General features: G+C 39.1%; 2 protein-coding genes across 3 annotated transcripts in view; one reads left to right on the top strand and one right to left on the bottom strand.

Annotated features, from left to right (window-relative positions):
* Positions 1–4677: 4677 nt before the first annotated feature.
* Positions 4678–13869, bottom strand: LOC117299394 (glucose-induced degradation protein 8 homolog). Of its 2 annotated transcripts, none has more exons than XM_033782934.1 (5): positions 13785–13869; positions 9922–10033; positions 9507–9703; positions 6462–6659; positions 4678–4998 (listed from the first exon to the last, which is right to left on the bottom strand). In XM_033782934.1, the coding sequence occupies exons 1-5, from the start codon at positions 13785–13787 to the stop codon at positions 4825–4827; spliced, it is 684 nt and encodes a 227-aa protein (XP_033638825.1). In that variant the 5' UTR covers positions 13788–13869; the 3' UTR covers positions 4678–4824. The 2 variants fall into 2 exon arrangements, with proteins under 2 accessions (XP_033638825.1, XP_033638826.1); XM_033782935.1 differs by having other exon boundaries at positions 6462–6653.
* Positions 13870–20169: 6300 nt separating this feature from the next.
* LOC117299554 overlaps positions 20170–24673 on the top strand; it is a 33846-nt gene continuing 29342 nt past the window's right edge. The window contains exons 1-2 of the mRNA XM_033783105.1: positions 20170–20509; positions 24340–24411. Of these exons, the coding sequence (XP_033638996.1) occupies positions 20301–20509; positions 24340–24411 (281 nt within the window). The 5' untranslated portion in view covers positions 20170–20300. The remainder of the gene's footprint in view (positions 20510–24339; positions 24412–24673) is intronic.

Genomic DNA, 24673 nt, shown 5'->3' with positions numbered 1-24673 from the left:
AACAATTTTGACTCCCAGAAATGGCCGACCGTGTTAGTCGACGAGGTAAAAAAAAAACACATGCAATTTCGAGGCATGTTTGTGTGGATCATTGTATTCTACTTTTACAACATCTTTCCAACCATAACAAACGGTTACAAACACTTTTCAAAGACCAACTCGACCGATCCAAGGCAACGTGTTACTTTAAGGAACATCCAACAGAATTGGTTTTTGCTAACAAGTGGCAGTTGCTGGCAGTGTAAGCACGTAATGTACCAATATTGGGAAAACCTTTACAATTTATGTGTTAGGTTCCTATTTTGAATTCCACACGGCAATGGGCGCAACATTTGAAATGGGCCTATTATGAGTTGTCACACTTGCCAGGCTCTTGAATTACGCCAGAGATCTGCTGTTGAGACCATGTACATAATCACCTTTGACCTCGTATTTTAATTTCACATGACTTTCATTGTTCCTGGAGATTCGCAGTTAATGGTGACGTAATGTGGTACAACGCCATAATGGGAAACTTTCCAACGCTAGATGGCGGCAGACTTACCGAGTAGTTATTTTCAAATACATCTTCTTTTTTGAAAGGTTTGAAAGAGTATAATGAGACGTTAAGAACAAACGAATGTCATGTAATTATAATTTCTGGTTGTGAAGCCAATTACACTGTAGACTTGGTTCCAAGCCTGTGATCGTTTTTTTTTTTTTTTTTTTTTTTACAATATTATAGTCGTCCTGATCACAGACATGTTCTGCGGTCCAATACATTATTGGCTGAAACGGCGCTTTCTTGTGGATGAACCTAAGGGAGCGTGCGATAGCAAATCTGCGGGGAAATTCAATGGGGCGCCGTCTGTCAGTTAGTAGTCTTGGTTCCAAGACCATTGGTGTTGCGCGGTCACACACAACCAACGTTCCGATTATGCACGGCAAAAACTGTACACGCTTGTAATGAACGAACGCTAGCGGGCGCTCTGTTTCTCTGATTTAGATCTCACCATGTGAGCACAGACTCTAGACAAGACTAGTCAATATTAGTTGTTTACAAACCATGATTATTGTAAAACCATGAATTTGATGCTTCAATTGTTATGGTTTATAAACCATGTTTTAAGATGCGTTAATTTCCATGGTTTATGAACCATGATTTACAAATGTTTATTGCATGTTCATGGTTTGTAAACCATAAAACTTACAAACAACAAATACTACTGGTATGTAAACCATAAAAAGGATTTGGCAACACTTTCTATGGTTTACATCTAATTGCTATAAACCATGGTAAAAACATGGACAGACGGCGCCCCATAGAATTCCGCGTGGCTGATGCAGAGAAATAACCGGTCTCAAACTTGAAATCAAGTCTAATACCCTCGATCAGAAAAAATGCACTTAATCAAGGGAAGACTTTTGGGACGCTTGGTGGCAGCAGACTTACCAGGTAAAATCCGGGGTTCTCGGTAATGTGCGCATGCTCAAAACTACGTCAACAATGAAAATTTACCTGGTAAGTCTGCTGCCACCTGGCGTTTCAAAGTCTCCCATTGAACCCAATGGTGAGAAGACAAAGTTTATGTTTTAAAGTTTGGAGGAAAAACTCAGAATATTCCAAGGAAAAACCCATGCAGTAAGGTAAGACCATGGAGGTTTTCCTTCCTCCATGGTAAGACTGAACACCCAATCCACACAGTACCCTGGCTGAATGCCAACTGGGTGCCTCATTTGAATAAACGGGAAAAAACAACACACACTTTTCCTTACTGGAGACACTGCTGGAAACATTTGATATTGTCAAAGACACTTGGCGTATCTCAATAATGCACAAAATAACAAACATTAAAAATTTGAACCCAATTGGTCGCCGACGTTGCAAGATAATAACCGAAGAAAGAAAAACACAATAATTGTCACACATATTCGGGACTTCAAAATTTAATTTAGAGGTCTGGAAATCGAATTCGTGGAAAATTACTTCTTTCTCAAAAACTACGTTACCTCTGAGGAAGCCGTTTCTCACAATTTTATTGTCACACAAATTCGGGACCTCAAAATTTAATTTAGAGGTCTGGAAATCGAATTCGTGGAAAATTACTTCTTTCTCGAAAACTACGTTACCTCAGAGGAAGCCGTTTCTCATTAAATCAACAGCTCTTAATTGCTTGTTCCCAAGTAAATTTTTATGCTAACAACTATTTTGAGTTATTACCAATAGTGTCCACTGCCTGTAGGGTGGACCTTCGTTGAAAAGGGGTTTTTAAACAATTTAGTCAAAACAAATAAAAAATTCTACTAAAAGTTGCATATCATTTTGCTATTAAATAGGTTGATTTAAAACAAAAATTGGAACTTAAAGTATACGCTATAGCAAAAAACAGACAGTACAACAGACTCTTTTCATTTTCCTGTTCTGTCTTTCTTTTATTATTATTACTATTCTTTACACATAAGTAAACAAATTTATTTACACAAAAAAAGAATAAAATATAAATAAAATGACAATTAATATTAACAAACACAAATAACTGATAATTAAGATGCATAAATTTATGATTAAAACATTTTGAAGACACCCTGCACTGAGGATTTTACACGTGATATCACTGACAAAAAAATCCATGTTCGCCATTTTGAGATGAAAGGAAAAGTATAAATCCATGTTCTGCCATTTTGAGATGAAAGGAAAAGTATAAATCCATGTTCTGCCATTTTGAGATGAAAGGAAAAGTATACCATTGGTTTTTGCAACTTTTTGATTATTTTAAAAGAAACTGGACACATTTGGGAATGTCAAAAATCAGTCTTTACTTACTGTATCTCAACATGGTTATGCACAAAACAACAAATCTGAGAAAATTTTTACTCAATTGACCGTCGAAGTTGCGAGGTAAAAACGGAAGAAATACCACCGTTGTCACACAAATTCGGACCTCAAAATATAATTATGAGGTCTCGAAATCGTGGAAAATTCATGAAAACGATTCACGAAATTCTACATTACTTCAAGGGGAGCCGTTTCTCACAATGTTTTATACTATCAACAGCTCGCCATTGCTTGTTACCCCAAAAAGTCTTTATGCTAACAATTATTTTGAGTAATTACCAAAAGGGAGAGAACTTAAGTATAACAAAACTAGTTATTAATTTACAAAAATGCATCATGATTTTGTTGTAATGTTATAAACTCAAACAAGGGCTCTGTGCAAAGGATTGTTGTACCCCAAGCACAAGGGAGACACCAGAGGTCGGTTTCATAAAGTTTCTTAAGCCGAAAATGTTGCTAAGCACAACAAACTTATGCTCAACAGAAAAAGGTTATCGGCCCAAATACCTGCTTATTTTCTTTGAACAATTTTTAAGCAGGTTGTTCTGCTTTCAGCTCTATGAAAATGGATTTCAGCTGTTGTTTATGGAAATATAACTATGGGAAAGCTTTTTTAAGAAAGAAGCTAGAATAAGACACCCTTTTCATCTTGCAACTCACACCTGTTATCTCCATGTAATTCCTTTTTCCAACAGTGGACTAATTGCAGTAGGGCTGCTGGCCGCTGACCCTCTAAGCAGATGGACTGCTCATTCATTAAATTTAATGACCCAACAAGTAATTGAATGTGAACACACTCACTGGTGAAAAGGGTACAATATACAAAACAAAAACTCAGAAACTAAATTAATTATAGTTACCGAGTTTTTGTGGCTAAGCTCAGGAAATCTTCAGGCCTTGAATTTCGTTCTTGAAGGGGGACAGCAATTTTTCTCTAGTAAGGGGCACATCTATGAGGAAAACATAAATTTGCACTAGAACTTTGCAAAGGGCACCACAGCAAAAGCACATGACACCTGAAACTTTAATGAAGCTTTCCTATAATGACCACTGACACTAAGCTTGGGCGATATCACGATATTATCGAATATCGCGATATTAATTTGGAAACGATTTCGATATCGGATGGATTTGGTTTTAATCGAAATATCGATATATCGCGATAGTCGCAATATATCGCAATATCAATTAAATATCGCGATGTATTTGCTAGCTGAGACATCTTGCACCCCATAGGTTTGGAGTAAAACCAGAAGAATAGGTCATTAGAACACCTCTCTTATGCTAGGACTGTCTCTTCTACAACTTTCACTTGGAGTTTTAAGACTGATGATGTCAAATTTCATTAATCGCGATTATATCGAGTATCGCGATATATTGTCGGCGATATATCGTGAATAAAATAAATCGATATCGCCCAAGCTTACACTAACACCAGGCCTGGAATTACATGCAGGCCTTGGAGACCATAGACTCCGCTGCCCCTTGTTTTGGCCTTGGTGCCATTCAAAAGTTACCCATTGACTTCCAAGATTTTTCCAAAAGACCTTTTCGCAAATACCATTGCGCAAGCGCAGACTGTTGAATGAGGTGCATTGTGGGATAGATATGGATCAAATTTGGATACCAGCTAGACCACAATGCACCTAATTACTAGCTTTACGCGCGCGCCCCAGTATTTGCGAAAAGGTCTATGGATGTGCACTTTGCAAAATGAAAATGGCCTTGTCCTTTTCAACATGTTCATAGATGAAATTCCAGGGCCCAATTTCATGGCTCTGCTTCCCCCCGTAAGCACAAAATCAGTGCTTACGGATGCAGGGAATTCTGTGCTTACGGCTAGTGTATTTCACAAGTTAGCGGTGAATTTTGGCTTCTACTCCATGTTACTAGGCATTCTACGCTTACAAGGTAAGCGGGGAATCATGATCGTAAGCGTAGAATTTGTAAGCTTAGAATTGGGCCCTGGTCTGTGACACGAAAATACGTCCAAACGCCTACCATCCACCTCATTTTGGTCCCTGAAACTCTCCTTTTGCCAGGTCCTTCATTTTTGGGAATTTGACTTTCTTACTGTCGAGTTGCTCCTGTGACCACAGCAGGAGCTTAAGGAGATGGGCAAGTTTGGGCATGGACTCTCGACTCTCAGCTTCAAGGATGGCGGAATTCAATTCACTTGCGACCTGAAAAAACAAAAATCATCAGAGAAATCATAAGACGGAAAGTTAAAGGGTCTGGGTATCTTTTGTAGGGCTAAAAACATAAAGTCTACAGATTTAAATCAAACTCACACAGTTTGAAGATAATGATGGTAAAAATCATCCCTTAAAATATTCCTCACTGAGAAATGAGTAAAACAAGTCACGAAAAAAAATTTCGTCTCAGGAGATGAAAATTATTTACCCAGTCAGTTTCCCTTGTGGTTTATATTGATATCTGAAACAAAAAGTCGCATCCCCTTAAGGTGATCCCGTAGCTGCCGCTTCCCAGGTTGTATCGTAATTTGGGTGTGATCCCTGGCTACACGGCAGTTAATGGTTGTTTTGCTATTGACTGGCACCCCCGAACAAAGATATTGACAAAATAGGGACACCGCCAATATAGGGCTAGATAGCTCAGTTGGTAGAGCGCCGGCACGTTAATCCGGAGGTCGTTGGTTCGAATCCCACTCTAGTCAATTCTTTGTTCAACCCCGAAAATTATTTTAGCATGTAAAGCGTATTTTCATGACATTGTTTTACTCGTTTCTCAAACACTAAAGCACCTCAGCAAGTATCATGTTAAGGTACGCTTTCTACTATCATTATCTTAAAACAAAGTAAGTTTAATGTAAATCTGTGGACATTGTGTTTTGGGTCACAAAAAGTACCCAAATCCTGTAAGTGCATTCCTCTTTACCATACAGGCTTCTCATGGATAATACTAATGCCTTACGGTTTGTGCAAGGGGTAACCCTGTTTCAGCCCCCGGCCTTGTGAGTTTGGGGATATCGTTTAAAACAATATATGTGACCCACTCTGTGAAAATGAGTAACATGTCGCCCAATGCAATATTAAGTTATGAACAGTTTAATGTGGAAAATGTATAATAAAAAAAAATATATAAAAAATCTGTTTTTTCTTTAGTTGCATGGTTAACCTTTAGAAAACTTACTTTTAGGCAATAAAGCTATGAATACAACAATTTTGTGATCATACTTATATCTAATTTGTATCCTTTTGCACACAATGGTAGTTTAAAATATCATTTTACTCGTAATTCGTTTTTCACAAAAAATGGTGTAGTGGCTAATTTCAAACGGGAGTAACTCAGCAACGCGATACACCCCAAAGCTTAGACACATACCAAATTACTGCTGCTGATGTGTTCTTTCCAGCCATGCAAATGGCTCAATTCCTGAAATTGCCTACATGTGACTAATTTTCACAGAGCGGGTCACATTATAACAAAAATACAGATTGCACAGTTGGGATTTTAAAACCAAGAAAAACACTAGAAAACAATCCAAAGACCTTTTTTCACTTCAACGATCAGCAGCCAAATATAAGAAAATTGGGATCTAGAACACCCAACAGTTTTGAAAAAATAAAAAAAAATAAAAAAATCTGGAGAATCTTGGTTAGACTTCCAAATCAAGTCCTCTCACCTTTTGTCTCTGTGAGGGGTGTAATAGATCAGCAAAGGGTGACATTTCGGGATTCTCAAACGCAAGGAGGGCTAGTGTTCGCTCTAACTCCGGTAAGATCTCAACATTCTCCTCTCCCCTCTCTGCCAGATGAGTTTGGGCGTACTCTAGGGCCGACTCCAGCTGACCATTTCGGATCAGCTCAATGAGGTACTGTTGCTGTAAAAATGACAAGAAAAAAGATGAGTTTGAGCGTATTCTAGGGCCGACTCCAGCTGGCCATTCTGGATCAGCTCAATGAGGTACTGTTGCTGTAAAAATTAAAAGAAAAAATAGCAGTGGTAACCCTGGAAAGCGCCCCCTATATTTTTTTAACGTGGACTCGTGGCTTGGTGATTGCAGTCACTATGGGGTTTTGCGCATATGAAAATTAATTTCAGAAATATGAAAAATTAATTCTGTTTAAAATGTCTTTTCTAACTTTCTATGAATGCTATAAGAATCCTGAGGAGATGTGGATGGTATTTATTTAATTTTGGAAGAATAAAAAAAAAAAATTTACCATACAAAAACTGTAAAGTGACAGCAATCACCAAGACACGCCACTTATGGACTAACTAGTTTTATTTTTCTAATCCCAGGCTAAATTGGGCGCCAAAGTCTGCGATTCCACAGGATAAACTGAAATAGCAGGTCCAGTGGATTTTGTTTCCAGATGTGGCAGATGAAAAACCAATTAGTCAGCTGTCACTGTGTTGACTTGTTCGAGGGTTAAAGACACTGGACACTATTGGTAATTGTCAAAGACCAGTCTTCTCACTTGGTGTATCTCAACATTTGCATAAAACAACAAACCTGTGAAAATTTGACTCCATTGGTCGTTCAAGTTGCGAGAAAATAATGGAAGAAAAAACACATTTGTCGCACAAGTTGTGTGCTTTTAGATTCTTTGAATTCGAGACCTCGGCTGAGGTCTCAAATTCAATTCAAATATTTCAGTGAGAAACTACTTCTTTCTCAAAAACAATGTTAATTCAGAGGGAAAGCCGTTTCTCACAATGTTTTATACTATCAACAGGTCTCCTTTGCTTGTAACAAGTCTGTTTTTATGCTTACAATTATTTTTAGTAATTACCAATAGTCTCCAGTGCCTTTAAAGGCAGTGGACACTATTGGTAATTGTCAAAGACTAGCCTTCACAGTTGGGGTATCTCAACTTGCGAGATAATAATGAAAGAAAAAAACACCCATGTCACACGAAATTGTGTGCGTTTAGATGATTGATTTTGAGACCTCAAATTCTAAACTTGAACTCGAAATCAAATTCGTGGAAAATTACTTTTTTCTCGAAAACTACTTCACTTCAGAGGGAGCCGTTTCTAACAAGGTTTTATACTATCAACCTCTCCCCATTACTCGTTACCAAGTGTGGTTTTATGCTGCCACAAATCAGACTATTGGAAAGTTGAACACTACTCAAGGAGATATTTACATGGTGTTCATGCAAACATCTCTTAAAGGCAGAAGACACTATTGGTAATTACTCAAAATAATTATTGGCATAAACCCTTACTTGGAAACGAGTAATTGGGAGAGGTTGATGGTTTATAACATTGTGAGAAAAAGCTCCCTCTGAAGTGACCTAGTTTTGGAGAAGGAAGTAATTTTCCACGAATTTGATTTTGAAACCTCAAAGTTAGAACTTGAGGTCTCGAAATCAAGCATCTGAAAGCACACAACTTCGTGTGACAAGGATGTTTTTTTCTTTCATTATTATCTCGCAAATTCGATGACCGATTGAGCTCAAACTTTCACAGGTTTGTTATTTTATGCATATTGAGATGTACACCAACTGTGAAGGCTAGTCTTTGACAATTACCAATAGTGTCCACTGCCTTTAAAGACACTGGACACTATTGATAATTGTCAAAGACAAGTCCTCTCACTTGGTGTATCTCAACATATGCATAAAATAACAATCCTGTGAAAATGTGAGCTCAATTGATCATCGAAGTTGCGAGATAATAATGAAAGAAAAAACACCCATGTCACACGAAGTTGTGTGGTTTAAAAGGCAGTGGACGCTATTGGTATTTACTCAAAATAATTATTAGCACAAAACCTTACCTAACGAGTAATGGGGTGAGGTTGATAGTATAAAACATTATGAGAAATGGCTCCCTCTGAAGTGACATAGGTTTTGAGAAAGAAGTAATTTCATCGGATTCGATTTTGAGACCTCAGATTTAGAATTTGAGGTCTCGAAATCAAGCAACTGAAAGCGCCGGCTCCATGTGGAAAGGGTGTTTTTTTCTTTCATTATTATCTCCCACCTTTGCTGACCGATTGAGCTCAAATTTTCACAGGTTTGATATTTTATGCATATGTTGAGATACAGCAAGTGGGAAGCTGCCTTTAAGCCATGTTCATATTTCCTGCGAATGCGAAGCGAATTTTGGTGACGCAACAAACAATACGCGCTCCTTTTCCCTTTGTGACGCAATGAAATTCGCATAACAATAAGCATTCGCATCACAATAAGCATTCGCAGGAAGTATGAATTGGGCTTTAGTAAGAGTCCCTGCCTGTAAGAATGTACCAAATTGGGGGGAGGGGGGGTGTGATTCATGGGTTCGCTGATCTTCTTCTAAAAATATAGAGTGATATACCATCATACCAAACGAATAAATCCAAAATTTTAGTTTGCTGACGCTTTCGGTTTTAGAGTTACCAGTTATCAAAGTTTGGGCCAAAAGACCCTCGAGTACATTCCCTGTAAACACAAAAATGTGCGCCAAGCTCGTCCCAACAAAAGTAAAACATTTTTTGAAACCTCCAGTTGGGCTTATAACGAAGTATAAAAATAAATTTGGGATCTCGTTGGCGCATCATGTTACGCGCACCTGAACCTTTGACGAACAGTGCCCTCGTGCCATTTTCAACGCCTCATAATTCAACGCACCTATAAGATGACCAGCATGACCAGCATGCACCTCCTTCCAAGCCTAAGGCGCGTGTACCTAGTATTTGCGATGAGGTCTATGCAAAGTTTCAAATGCTACTTACTTGTAAGTGAAAATAAAGGTAACGATCATTGTCTAGTAGCTCTGGATGGATGTCGTTGACCAGACTTATGGCTTTCTCTATCCTGCCCTCCTGAATTGCTTCTCTTATCATAACCCTCTCACTCATAGAGTCTAGGGTGGTTGCAGGTTGGGTACCAGACTCGTCCTGGAACCTCTCCGCTGCCTCTTTGAAGCCCTCTAGTGACAAGAAAAAAACACGATTTGATTAAACACGATTGTCCCTGTAGAATGTTTTTGTGACTCGTTTTACTCATTTCACAAAACCTACAGCACCTCAGCAAGTAACATTTTAAGGAAAGCTTTCTACCATTAATATCTTGTGTCCTATAAAAAGTACCCAAATCCTTTAACGAAATTTCACCGATAGTAAGAGAGTCAGACAGAGCAAGTCTTACCAGTGACCAGGTAGTCCATAATGAGTTTGTTCATATCTGAGCGTGTAATGTGGAGACTCTGTAGTTTGTCGAGCCATGCTTCCTGGGTGATCTCAAGCGTCTTGGACGAGGCCTGTACGTAGTGAAACAAAAGAAGAACAAATGAAAAAGAGTTCAAGACACTGGACATTTTCGGTAACTGTCACAGACCAGTCTCCTCACTTGGTGTGTCTCAACATATGCACAAAATAACAAACCTGTGAAAATTTGAACTCAATTGGTCATTAAAGTTTTGAGATAATAATGGAAGAAAACAACACACACTTGTCACATGAAGTTGTGTGCTTTTTAGATGCTTGAATTTGAGACCTCAAAATCGAATTATGAGGTCTCAAAATCAAATTCAAAGATTTTTGTGAGAAATAACTTCTTTCTCAAAAAAACGACGTAACTTCACAACCGTAACTTCACAACCGTTTTATACTATCAACAGCTCCCCATTTGTAGAACTGTGCTGCTAACAAGTAATTTTGTATGCTAACAACTGATTTGATTGAGCATTACCAATAGTATCCAGTGCTGTTTGTTATGTTAAAATAATTTGCATCGAGGATAAAGAATATTCATTTTGGTTTTTACCCATACACCGATGTATGTGTTAGCAACTTTAATGTCAGGAGGATGGAGGGTCACAGCTATCGCAACTGACCTACATAAACTTCTCAATCTGTATTACGCCAGCAAAAAAAAGTATAAAAACACATCATACCGGGCTATGCACAATGAATGGGATGTCAACACAGTGTGGGGTTGCCTCAGTGTGGATGGGATGGCATGATGATGATGATGATGATGATGATGATGGCTAGACCCAGTAACTGGGGCGCTGTACTCTTTTTTTTTCGAATTTCGACATTCTCTGTCGTACTAGCGCACCAGCTAAAACCTAGCAGGTTTTGATTAAGTGCAACATTTTCATAAAAAATCATACATGTCACACCAAAAATGCATGACGGAAATACCAAACGAATTATCTGCACACATCCGTTCGTCATAGAAAGAAAAAAATACGCACGCACAGGGTACCAGTATTTCGTGGTTCCCAGATGGTGGACATGTGTTTTGTACACAAAGTACGGATCGCATATTTTTTCTTCTTTCTATGACGAACGGACGTGTGCAGATAATGGGTTTATCACCCACGTTCGTCCTGGAAAAAGAAATAATATCAATGGTCCGGACCCACAATGCACTGCACATCGCAGCACAGCAAAACAACGGCTCTTAATAGGTCCAGCGGATTGCTCAAAATTCATCATTTTTTAGCCGGAATTTTTTTCGTCAGTGCAATTTCACGCCTGGAGTTATATCTAAAACATATGGAGAAGCCAGTTGGCAGTTTTGAATTTTGAAGGCAACTCGTTTGATACTTACGTCATTTAGGGGCATTTTTGGTGTGGCATGTATGATTTTTTTATGAAAATGTGGCACTTTATCAAAACCTGCAAGGTTTTGACTGGGGCGCTAGGTACAACCGATAATGTCAAAATTCGAAAAAAGGAATACAGCGCCCCAGCTACTGTGCTGTGTTGTGAACATAGAGTTATATATAATAACTAGAGCGCGCACTGGCCTATATACGCACCCCGGTATGCGAGCAGACGGCCATTTTCTAAGTTGACAAAACAGCTATCTCACAGCGTGTGTTTGTGCGGCCATTTTGTAAGTTGAACAAACAGCATCGCGTGACCGTTCAATAAAACAAAACCTCAAACGTGTATTTCATATTCAACGCGCGTGCAGAATGACGCGCTTGTCATCTTGCAGTCCCGTGGCGTTTGTGCACGAAGCATCACTCGTGCGCCCTCTAGTTCTTATTTATATCGTAGGAGGTCCTGTTTTCGAGGTGTCCCTAAAATCGTGGCAAATCTTTTACCTCTCTGCATGTGCGCGATGTAAACAGTCCCTAGATAAAAATTGTGTGGTTTTATTTGCCAAGCAAAGAGTCTCCTCTCCCTTGACCAAAACTTAGAAACACGTAAAGCTCTACTGGTCATTTGCACTTGTAAATGCAAAAAGTTTGGTATTTTAGGCATTTCTACAAGGTTCAAAAACATGTCATAATGTTGAGGCCATATAAAAATATTTGCCCACCGAAAAAGTTTCATCACACACTATTTCAATTCACAATTCATGATGATCAAAATCATGTGACTGAATGTTTTGCTGAGCATTCTGGAAAAAAAATACAGAGGCTTAAAGAAGCCATGTGCCTTATATCATTTTCTAATATTTTTGGAGATTTTTTTTGTTTTTAACCCTCATATCAATATTATTATTAATATTAAAATTTAAACATCAGTTGTTGATTCAATTATCACTGTTTATTTATACGCTTTATTGTAAATATTAAGAAAAAAAGAAAAGAAAAAAGGAAAAAAAAATCAGATTTGGAAGCCAGTAATTATTCACACATTTTATATTTTTATAATTTTCTTTAATTTTTTGCAAGTTACCATGGTAACTTTGAAAATTTAATAAAAAAATATTTTTAGTAAAATGAAGGCAACTGCTGGCTATAGAGTCATACTAAGAGTCTCGCTTCACCGGGAAACCATACTTTCTCGTTTGCCGTGAAAACAGGAAAAACTCGAAACAAATGGGGCCAGTTGAAGTCATCGAAGATCGGTGTGTGGTGTGAACATTTCAATGTCCATCAAGTTTTAATATATGTTTGCATACTTCATATTAACAAATAAAGATAATTAGGGCAGGGGTTGATATATGGCATCATTATTTTTTTCCCAATTCAAAGAAAAAGGCATAATAGCGTGAAAACTGGTAAGCGGAGGATATATAACTCTGTGGTTGTGAAACAATTTCCTTAAATTAAACGGATGTGGGACACTTCGTACCTTTGCCACTTCGTACCCTGGACACTTTGTACCTTCGGGACACTTCGTACCGTACCCAAATTGGTCACTTCGTACCGTGGGCGGGGTACGAAGTGACCATCAGATAAGTCACTTCGTACCGTCAGCCGAGTCACTTCGTACCTTCAGTAAAATTATAAAAGTATATAACTGAATACCTCATGAATTGTTATTAATGTCTAAAATGTGAAAGTCCTTGTCAGTGTGAAGTTTAAAATATCATAATTTAATATTGTAACATTCGTGCGGATCAGCCATTCGTTCCAGTCAGCCATAGAGGGCGCCGCTCCGCTTGAAGTTTTTGAGGCCCGGTGTACATTACGTCATCCGATGTTTCCGGATATATAGGAAAAGATGGAATACCAGTTTTTAAGTTAAAAGTATTTATTTTTAAAACGTGTTTTACTATGATTTTTATTACTATGATTTTTATTATGATTTATTTATTTGATATGGACTGTAAAGTGAAGTTCATTAAAAATAATGATTACTGTTAAAAATATTTGTGGAATATCCTTGGGGTTGTGAAGTGTTTGGGTGTTTCTTGTAAGTGTTTTTAAGTTGTTCTTAAGTTACATGCTTTCAGTCGGTATGATGATTTATTTATTTGAAATATTGATTTATTAATTTGATATTAGAAATATTTTTTGTTTCCTTGAAGGTACGAAGTGTCTCACGGGAAGGTACGAAGTGTCTCAAGGGAAGGTACGAAGTGTCCAAGGTACGAAGTGTCCAAAGACACTTCGTACCTTCAAAAGGTACGAAGTGTCCAGGGTACGAAGTGGCAAAGGTACGAAGTGTCCTGACACCAATTAAACTTATGTTGTTGTTGATCGAAATGGATGTCAAACTCAAACTTTCAAAGGATTTCGGTTAAGTAAGTTGCCACCAAGATTAATTGACTAAGCCCACACTTTTCCCAATAACTGTAGGTACAAGGTAAATACTTACCATACTGGCAAAAAATGTGCTAAAAAAGTTTAAAAACGCCACAATTCCGCCGGTGATGAGAGCGACGTCAGCTCTCTTTCTGCATGTTCTGTACACAACAAAGCGGAAAGATCTGGAGACGGGGATTCTTCCATTATCACTACGCGATATACCGGTGTCTGCGGCGGAAACCAGATTGTTAGTAGTTGTTTCGACACTTGAGGGCGCTGATTTTGTCGCCCCCACCGTTTTTTTGTGCCCTTTTCGAAACCACGGTTGTGTTGGATTCGGCTCTGGCTAGCTTGGCCCCGCGGTTGTTTTTTGAAAATACTTCGCTGAGAGAGGTGAAGGGATGCCGACATTTTTTGTTTAATTGATGCTCGTGACGTTTGAGTTAGAGAGGGAATAAACTCGATGGGCACATAAAGTGGTATGATACGAGTAGGCCTAGAAGATAAAGTTGAAGAGTCAAAATGAATTGTCCTCTGTAAAAAGCTGTGAGACTTCCAAGTATTTTTTTCTTAAGGGATCAATGTGCGGTGAAGAGGTTTTCAACAAGTGGTTTAATCCCAACGAGGCCTGCCTGGTTCTTGATAATTTTATCGAGGCGAAGTCAAGGTAAATTAACAAGAACCATGCCAGGCCTCGGCGGGTTTAAACCACTAGTTGAAAACCGATTCAACACAGTTTGATTCCCATTCATAAATACCTTTTCTGTCAATAAACATCAACACCTTTGGTCAAAAAAGTAAAATAAAAAATGCACATTTTGTTTAATAATTGTTCAATGATTTCTTTCAACACAACACCCCTCCAGCTATGAAATGGTAAGGCCCTCGGGTAAACAACTCTTTATAATGGAATGCTGTGCGCGTCGCGCGTATCGCGTGATGTGGCACAACTGTCGCGCGTACATACGCGGGTTCTGGCATGGGGGCCGCCATTGCCTATCTCCCGTGTACATTTTCTGTGCGTTGCCGTCAGCACGTGACTTTTTGCCGTCAGCACGTGACATTTAGCGCGTCAAAGGCCTATCTCCCGTGTTCATTTCCGCACGTCGCCTTTCGAACGTGACATTTTTACCGCGTCCATGGTGAACAAAAACTGTTTCTACACAGGCAATGGCGTGTATGTACGCGCGGCCGATCTAGTTATTTTAATTATATATCTATGAACTATCCTGGCCGTTGCTCTCGACCAATAGGAATGAACCTGTCTTATAAGCTCGCGTGTCACGCCCACGTTGTTAACACTGGTCATAAACAAAGGTTTATACACACCCACGTGACGCGCTCTCCACCAATAGGAATAGCGAAACTGTCTGAGGTATTATTTTATGAATATACTTTGTTTTTCAATACTTCAATATTTTTGAGGAGGGTGCACCCATTTAAATATCTTATCACAAATAGGCCTACTCGGGGCGCGCGTCAATTAATTTGATCCATAGCTAGACCAGAAAATATCTCATTCAACAGTTAGCGCTTGCATGGGTTGCGCGTGGCGGACTGCTTATTTTCTTCTGATAGCGCCCTCCTTTAAAGTCACCTGGAAGTGGTATTTTTTAGAAATAAAGCTTTTGGGAACATGAATAAACAATAATTAATGGGTGTATGTAACTTTTGTAGAACAAAAAACACAATGTCCACAGATGTACACTAAAACTTACACAGTTTGAAGATAATGATAGTAGAAAGCTTCCATGAAAATATTACGTGCTGAGGTGCTTTAGTTTTGGGGAAATGAGTAAAACAATGTCATGAAAATAATTTTCTCTTATGAGACGAACATTATTTTAAGCATTTACAAACGTATTCATGACATTGTTTTACTCATTTCTCAAAAACTACAGCACCTCAGTAAGGATTCCTTTTAATTTATGAACTAACACGGTCGGCCATTTATGGGAGTCAAAAATTTGACTCCCATAAATGGCCGACCGTGTTAGTCGATGATGTAAAAGGAAAACCACGCAATGTCGAGTGATACTTGTGTGGATCATTATATTCTAGTTTTAAAATATCGTTCTAATCATTATGCATTTCATAACAAACGGTTTCAAACACTTTTCAAAGACCAACTCGTCCGATCCAAGGCAACGTGTTCCTTTAAACAATGCTTGAACAATAATTATTGTCGAAACTTTACCGTACCTTCACGCTTGTACATATTGGTCCAACTTGCCTCCAACTTGGTCATGCTTCTCATATCAAACAAAAATAATGTATGCTAGTAATCATTTTGCAGATAGGAACCAGACTATTTTATTCTGCCAGTCTCGGTTTGGTTACATTGATATCAATGGGAGTAATTCAAGATGTCTGCACCATGATAAAGGTCTATTGGAACTGGTGTCTCTATCATAATAAACGGTTCCATTGATTTTTGAACCACGTCAATTCTCTTTTCTTTGCATGAAGGTGTGTGTACTTTGTTGGTACCACAATTAATTTCTCAAACTCTTTTCAACATTTCAAAATACTTGGCATGTCTTTGTGTTCAATCTAGTAAAAGCAAGTTTTACTTTGAACTCCATGGCCGGTTTTTGTTTTCTGTTGGAATTCGTTCACACTGCCTTTACCTTATGGAACAATCTCCCGGAACACATACAAAACATTGACTCCATCATTAAGTTTAAGTTTGCTTTAAAGACGCACTTATTTAACATTTAATTCATCCATTTTGTTTGTTAACCAGTACATCTTGTCTTTGTATTCTGTTGTGTTTTTCTCAAGAGCGCTTAAGGACATGTTTGATTTCTATGTGTTATGCGCTATGAAATAAGAATGGTTAATTATTATTATTGATTATGAGAACTGTAAAACACGATGTTTAATCTTCCATTCAATGATAACATGAATAATAATTTTACAATTTCAAAACACCGTTTCAATTAAACCGCTTGTTTAATTTCGAATCAAACATTAATTTCTACGTGAACTTCACAACACATCGTAAAACAATAAGGCTATGACCATAAAGTGTCAAATGACAAACTTTTAACGATCTCACTGCAATGGTCAAACAGTCCAAATATTTTATTTTGTATCTAATATAACTATTTTAAAGTTCGGTTAACTGAACGGAATCAACTTTAGAATGATGGTAAAATATATTCATCGTGAACATCTACATAATGAATCCTTTTGCCACTAACAATTACACATAAACAAGAACAGTAAAAATGTTCATAAATTTTTCATTTTAAAACTGATCTTTTTAAGATTTAATTTTTTGGATTTTTATTGTCAGCTTTGTTTTCTTGTTTTTTTCTATTCCTGATTTAAATTGATGTAATATTAGTTTGATTAACAACCTACCGTTCGTGTGTTGTTCATCTCTGTAATTAAATGGAGAGTCTCGGGGCATTTCTTACAGCAGCGAAAAATATCCTTTCTAGTTCAACAAGTCAACCATTTCATGTTCCAATAACCCTTATTCAGCTGACAAACACTTTTTTTTGTGATGTGATAGTTAAATGATGCACACTGTGGATCCATAGAGCAGTCTCGACCACAGATCACAGGAGAAGATACTGTCTTCCTCCTAAACTCATGATTCACAAAGGCTCTGTTTTAAGCCGAGTAGAACGTTTCGATGAAACGTCGGTTTTCACCCTGGCAGGTTTGTACCATAATACACATCAGAAACAAGATTGTGGTCCAAACTTCCTTGCTGTATGTTTGTTCGTGGATTATATAAAACAAAAATGTATCAACATGAAAATGTTGTGTTTATTTTTACCCCTAAATCAGTTGTAGTCGAGACCCAACAGTTCGAGACCAAGACCGAGACCGAGACCTGAAGGCTCGAGGGGAGAGGGAGGGAGGGAGGGAGGGAGGGAGGGAGGGAGGGAGGGAGGGAGGGAGGGAGGGAGGGAGGGAGGGAGGGAGGGAGGGAGGGAGGGAGGGAGGGAGAGAGGGAGGGAGGGAGGGAGGGAGGGGGGGAGAGAGAGAGAGAGAGAGAGAGAGAGAGAGAGAGAGAGAGAGAGAGAGAGAGAGAGAGAGAGAGAGAGAGAGAGAGAGAGAGAGAGAGAGAGAGAGACACGAGACCGGCAGAACTGGTCTCGAGACCGGTCTCGAGGGGGAGACCGGTCTCGAGACCTACAACACTGCCCTAAATGTCGGTGGACAGTTGTTCTGACACTGACAGTCTTTGACACAAACGGAGCAAGTGAACCAAGAGTTTGGTTGCAACCAATTGTAACTCAGTAAGCTCCACCATTGCCGTCACATTTTCCACAGCAATGCGAGAGAAATCAAAACCAAAACAAAACAGAATCCAAAAGCTTGGGGACAAATGCCATCATCATCCGTGGCGAGTTTTGATTGGCTGTAGTTTTTCTCGGTCAAGATCATTCAGTTGTAATGCAATAACTTTTAAAGTCACCCGAAAATATTTTTTTTCCCTTCAAACATTAGAGTATATGTTAATGAACAATACAATAATTTGTTGAGTAATTGTTTGTAACGATTTATATGTAAAAAAAAAATAGATAAAGTTGTTTGTGGTGTGACTCCGCCTACCCCTTTTGTGACGTCAATCGAGACAGACTTTGCCTCGATCGAACATTGAACAAACGTACGTGTAAGTACATGCAAGTCCTAGGTGTGAGTTTGTACGTTTCGAAAAAAGGTTTACTTCTTGCATTTTTCCGGCAATGTCGACCACGTGTATTGCTGCTGATGTATTGCTGCCTGAGGCAGCAAAACAACTAAAAATGGGGTAAGTTTGCAAAGTGGACCGGTCCGACGTCTTTTCCAGCGCTGTGCAGCAAACACTTCGAGAGGCCGTGCTTCAAATATCGCGCCTCGATTGACGTCATGAACAGCGCCCTCTCGGGTCGGGCCCACTTTTAAATTTGTTAATAAAACGGAAACTAAATTTTTAGAACCTTGGTTAACTGTTTAATCATATTCTTCTCATCAAAACACATATTTTGGTGACACAGGCTTTATCTTGACAAAATACCACTTCCAGGTGACTTTAATCTGGACTAATAATTTAACTTTGTTTTATATTGGCAACCTAGGCAGAAACGATTGTATAATTAAGGCTCTCTGTTTTTACTCCATCGCCGTGCTTAATGGAAGAATATTTTTTGACAGACCTTCAAGTTGTGATGGCCGTGTGGATCGCACAATCAATACTTACAATACAATACTAAAACCGGTGAGCGCTTCGCAAGTTTAGTCTTCCAGAAGACTTTTAAATTTACAGATAACTGGGAAAACCCAGTTCAAGTAATCTGTTGTGGTATGCCAATCAATGTACGGATAAACCTACACGGGTATTGGAACTCTACTTGTGTTGTTCATCGAACAATTAGTCTCATTTGATAAGGACGTCTGGGCCCAATTTCATGGCTCTGCTTACCGTAAGCTGCGTACTCCACGTTACTAGGCATTCTACACTTTAATACACAGCTAGCGCATAAATTCGGCGCTTGCAGGTAAGCGGCGAATTGTGATAGTAAGCACAGAATTCGAGGGCCCTGGTTTTTGACAGAGGGGTATAATAGGTTGTCATGGTTCCATTATAATCGTAAAACAGTGGTCGCAGAACGTTCAAATCGATTTAAAAAAAGTGAAATCGCCTGATGTTCCTATTTCATTGAGCAGGTAAACGCCAGAACTCTTTAAGATACGTTTGACTCATAAATATTTGTTGAACAAGGTTGCTTTAATTGAAACATGGCTTTGTGATGATTTTGGATCAACCAGTGTAGCTGTTTAATACCTCGGGTGTTATCAAACGCTTTCTGTGTAACTATACGAGTGAATACTTATTTGCTTCTGTGGCTCCTAAGAAAATTGACTTGTTTTTATTTCTCCACATAAGAGATACGTTGCATTAAAAAATGATGGAAAATTTGTGTTAGGAGTTCAACCCCAAACATAGCCTTTCAAACTTTGAAACTACAGTGAAATTGTATACCAAAGGTAGACAAAGACAGGCAACAATACTGTGTTTATCCCCTGGTACGAAGTAGGGGAAATCCAAGTGACGTAAGAAATGATACAATAGTGTTACGAGTTCACCCCAAACACAGCTTTTCAAACTTCGAAACTATTCAAATTGTATACCAAAGGTAGGCAAAAGCAGGCAACAATACTTTGTTTACCCCCCAGGAAGTAGAGAAAACCGTTCCCCTACATCATGCTATAGTGGAAATGTTACGGGAAAAACCCAGTCCAAGCCAAAAATAAAATCTTTTGTTGTGTGCCTAAAGGCTATTGAATTTATTTAAATTTTTCTTTTTTACAACGACAGTTTCTCTTTATAAAATAACGTCTGGTTGTTGACAGAGGGTATAATACGTTGTCATGGTGATGCAGTCCTGTTGCTTTTACATACTTAATTTTTTCAGAGTTTCAATCATTACGATCAAAACAGTGGTCGCAGAACGTATTAAAAGCAAAATCACCTAATAGTTTTAAAAGAACACAACATATTTTTTGTCGAGCAGATCAACGCCAGAACTCTACAAAATTAGGGTTACTTTTAAGTATTTTTTAATAAGGTTGCTTTAGAAAAATGGCCAACTGTGGATTTGAAGGCATCTTTCCACCATGCAGTTTAGTAGTGATTGCTTGTGTACTTCTAATCATTGGACGAGTCGGAGCTAATACTACGGGTGACGCGTGCGAGGTTTGCGACTGTGACAGTCAGCCATTCGCAGTTAACTGCAACAGCAAAGGATTGACCGAGCTACCGATCGGCATACCAAATGATACAGCAAAATTGTAAGTAGTCTTTCTCTAGATTTTGCTGGTTCATGCTGTGTTATGATTTATAGGTAGTTTTATTTTGTATTATTGGGTTCGATGTTTTTTTGTAAACGTTTAGGTGGACATTTTAGAAATCCAGAAAAAACTAACAATTTGTAGGAATTAGCAAATGAACAACGGGTAATCAGTGGTTTTACGCATATGCACCGATTGTGTGTTAGCAGTTTTTCTTTAGCACTGTGATGGTTCATTACATTCCTTAAGCACCATGTTCAGTTTAGCATAATATCGTCTTTTTCACGACACACAATCATCATTCAATTTAGCAAAGCTGGTTCGACTGGAGACTGTACCGATTTTTTCCTTCAATTTCGTAAAGAGGCATTCAATTCCGCTGAATGAAAATTCAAATAAGTACGACTAAAGAAATACGAACAAACATATTATAAACTGTGTTGGGCAACTGTTTCGTACCTTCACTATAATTCAGGCAAACCCGAATCGGATTTATTTTAGACCTAATTTTGTATTGTGTTCGAATTGGGGTGTGTCTTTACGTTTCCCTGTAGTTTATTTTTTATTTTTTATTGTTTTACATGTTTCCCCCCTCAACCATTCAACCTACGCCTAGCGTGTTTTTTTTTTTAGATTGCACGAATTCCAGAAATGACTGCCCAGAAATGAAGATCGGTCAATTTAGAAACCGGTTTCTAAATTTCAGCAAATGTTCCGAAGACGGTCATTCGCCGTCGATTTTCGTAAGCATTGGTAATGTTGGTAAAGCGTGCGCAAGCGTTGGCAACGGTCGTAGTGGCATTGGCAAGCGTTGGTAAGCATTCGTAATATGTTCGTAAGATATTGGTGAGGGCCGACCGAGCACGATCGAGGGGTGAGACCGAGTTGAAAATACTCACTATCCAACCGCAATTTTTGAAGAATTCAACGCGAAATTCAAACATTCATGTTCGCAAGAACATTTGCCACTCTGTGAGAGCAGCAATACGAAGCGCTTCCTAAATTTCAGCGAATGTTGTGAAGACGGTAATTCGCCATAGATTTTCGTCAGCAGTAAGCCATTGGTACTGTCGGTAAAGCGTGGTAAGGAGAGGTTTAAAGGCTGTTGGTAATTACTCATAAATAATTATTAGTATAAAACCTTACTTGGTAACGAGTAATGGGGAGAGGTTGATAGTATTAAACATTGTTAGAAACGGCTCCCTCTGAAGTGAAGTAGATTTCTAGAAAGTAGACCTCAGATTTAGAATTTGAGGTCTCGAAATCAAGCATCTGAAAGCTCACAACTTCGTGTAACAAGGGTGTTTTTCTTCTCCATTACGACCAATTGAGCTCAAATGTTCACAGGTTTGTTATTTTATGCATATATGGAGATATACCAAGTGAGAAGACTGGTCTTTGACATTACCAATAGTGAACAATGTCTTTATAAGGACGACCGATAACATTATTCACCATCAAATCGCAACTTTTTGGCGAATTCATCGCGAGTTTCAAGTATTCATATTCGCAAGAATATTCGCTCAAGTGTGAGAGTAGCATTAGCTGACATTTCGTTTCTCCAGACTGCTTGGTTCCCTGAACAAAAGAACACTATGTGGGGTGACGCTTTAGCTCTAAAAATAGTCAGATTTATCCAGTTTTGTTTTCGTCGGTACAATAGAAGCTGATACAATGGGTTTACTCATACTATGGCCCTTTTCGAAACCACGGCTTCGATTTCAGACTCGGCTTATAGGCTAGATTGAGTATACATGCTCAGGGCTTCAGACGGCTTGTAGCCCAATTCAAAGCCAAAGCTGTGGTTTCGAAAAGGGCCTATGAAATGCTGTGGCTGAAAGGCTGACATTCCATACCCGGTATAATAACAAATCGCTTGTTCCTTATACGGGGTTGTTGAAACTTCAGTTCGTTTCCTGTAAAGTTCCTGCATGTCCCCCATCCTTCTATCTAGACTGTTTTAAGAGCTGTTGATCATATAAATCATTGTAATTTTTCCACGAATTGGATTTCGCGAACGTAGATTAGATTTTGAAGTCCCGAAATCAAGCATCTGAAGGACAAAACATTGTGTGACAAGGGTGTTTTTTCTTCTATTGGTATCTGGAAACGTTGACGACCAATTGAGCTCAAGTTTTCACAGGTTTGTTATTTTATGCATGTGTTGAGATACACCAAGTGAGAAGACTGGTCTGTCTGTGCCATAATCAAATGTGCCCAGTCAGGGGCGTCAATCCGTCTTGATGTGTGGGGGGGGGGGGGACACATAACATTTACGGCGTGGGGTCCGGGGCCCACTTTAGGGCCCCGGATTTTTTTTGCCCGTAGATGCTCTCTGGTGCAATCTAGTGAATCTGAGGGGTGATGTGCCCCCCTCTCAGATGTTGGAATTTAATGCCTATTTCAAGCGATGATGCACCTATTCTTGCTATCATGGTTATTGTACCTAAAAAGCAGCTGCATTATAGCTTAGTTGTATCAATATTGATTCTGCATTCTAATGCTCAGACGGCGTTTCATCCCTATCATCACCAGACCTAAGACACAAGTTTTATGGGGCAAATCTGTCAGAATGGAACAGAACATCTGTAAAATGTGAGCAGCAGTAGAAACTTTTGGGTTGACAGAATCTTCATGTGCGGACCTATGAACCAAATTTTAGGTGGAAAATCTGTCCAAGAGTGAGCTCAGGGGTGCGAAATCTTTACGGCATGGGTCCGGGCCCGCTCAAGGGCCCGGTAAAATTTTAAATTTTTAGATGCTCTGTGGTGCAATCTTAGGCCAATAGGAGGCATACAGAACGGAGTAGAACATCTGTAAAATGTGAGCAGCAGTAAAACCTTTTGGGTTGACAGCATCTTCAAGTGCGGATCTATGAACCAAGTTTTAGGGGAAAATACTGTCAAGTAGTGAGCACGTGAGAGTGAAACCTTTACGGCATGGGTCCGGGCCCGCTCAAGGGCCCGGGACAATTTTGTATTTTTAGATGCTCTGTGGTGCAGTCTTTAGGCCATTTAGCGGACAAATGGCAAACGAAACAGAACAATGAGCTGTGTGAATATTTGTGTTCCAGGCTCCACAGTTCCTCAGTGCAAAACACGATTTTCATAATAAAGGTTGTCAAATGACACGGGGAACATTGATACTGTGTCCCCCACCCTTCGCAAATGGGGTGGGGTGGGGTGGGGTGGGTTGGGGTGGGGTACACGTCCCTTTCACTCTTTCAAGGGGGAGGGGCAAATCTGTCAACGATGGAGCAAGCGTGCGAGAAGCCTTTACGGCTCGGGGTGCGGGCCCGATTAAGGGCCCGGGAAAATTTTGCATTTTAGATGCTCTGTGGTGCAATCTTAGGCCAGTTTTGAGAAGGGATATTGTGTCATCCTTTGCCCACAGGATTAATGCCCATATAGGGACACAGGGTTTCGTCTTACACAGTGCAAAACTTGGGCTGCATGATAAAGGTGGTCAAAAAGGTGGGGGGACATTTGATATTGTGTCCCCCACCCTCCAAAAGGTGGGGGGACATGTCCCCCTGTCCACCCCCCTGATTGACGCCCATGTGTCCAGTGTCTAGAAGCGCTCAAACAAAATTATTGATTTGTGTACTCAAATTTGATGTTTGTTACTGCAAAATAAATCCACGGCCAGGCAAAGCCTGTTGTATTGAGGCAAACGCCGCTCTTTCTATGAATAGAATGTGCGGGCCAGAAAACGACTAAGGAACAAAATAATGTTTCAAGAAAAAATAGGCAGTAAATTTGAGGTGCGTATGGTGATGGAAAGATTGTCCCCCCTATAATTTTATGTAATCATTTTGAATTGTATTGCAGAGACCTTGGTGGGAACTTCTTGCGAGAGATTCCGGAGGATTGGTTGTTACAGTTCCCTCGCCTCATTGCCCTGTAAGTATTGATGCTAAGATAAAAAAAACGTATCAAAGTCTGCCAGTATATGTTGATATAGACCTGCATGCCTATAAGTTCCGAAAGTTTTCCACATACAACGCAACAAAGTTTTGTTTGTGTGTGAACGCATTTCAACACCCTAAACTGTGTGAATTTGTGAACTTATTGTGTTTTCAGTGGCCAATTTTATAGAGCTGCTTAAGCACGAAAATAGCTCGCTCGTTTTACACATGTTACTGGCCAAAATTCCATCCCATAT

The sequence above is a fragment of the Asterias rubens genome, chromosome 14, assembly GCF_902459465.1.
Source record: "Asterias rubens chromosome 14, eAstRub1.3, whole genome shotgun sequence".
NCBI lineage: Eukaryota > Metazoa > Echinodermata > Asteroidea > Forcipulatida > Asteriidae > Asterias > Asterias rubens.
Note: the sequence above shows the minus strand (reverse complement) of the source record. Positions and strands in the feature narration are given on the sequence as shown.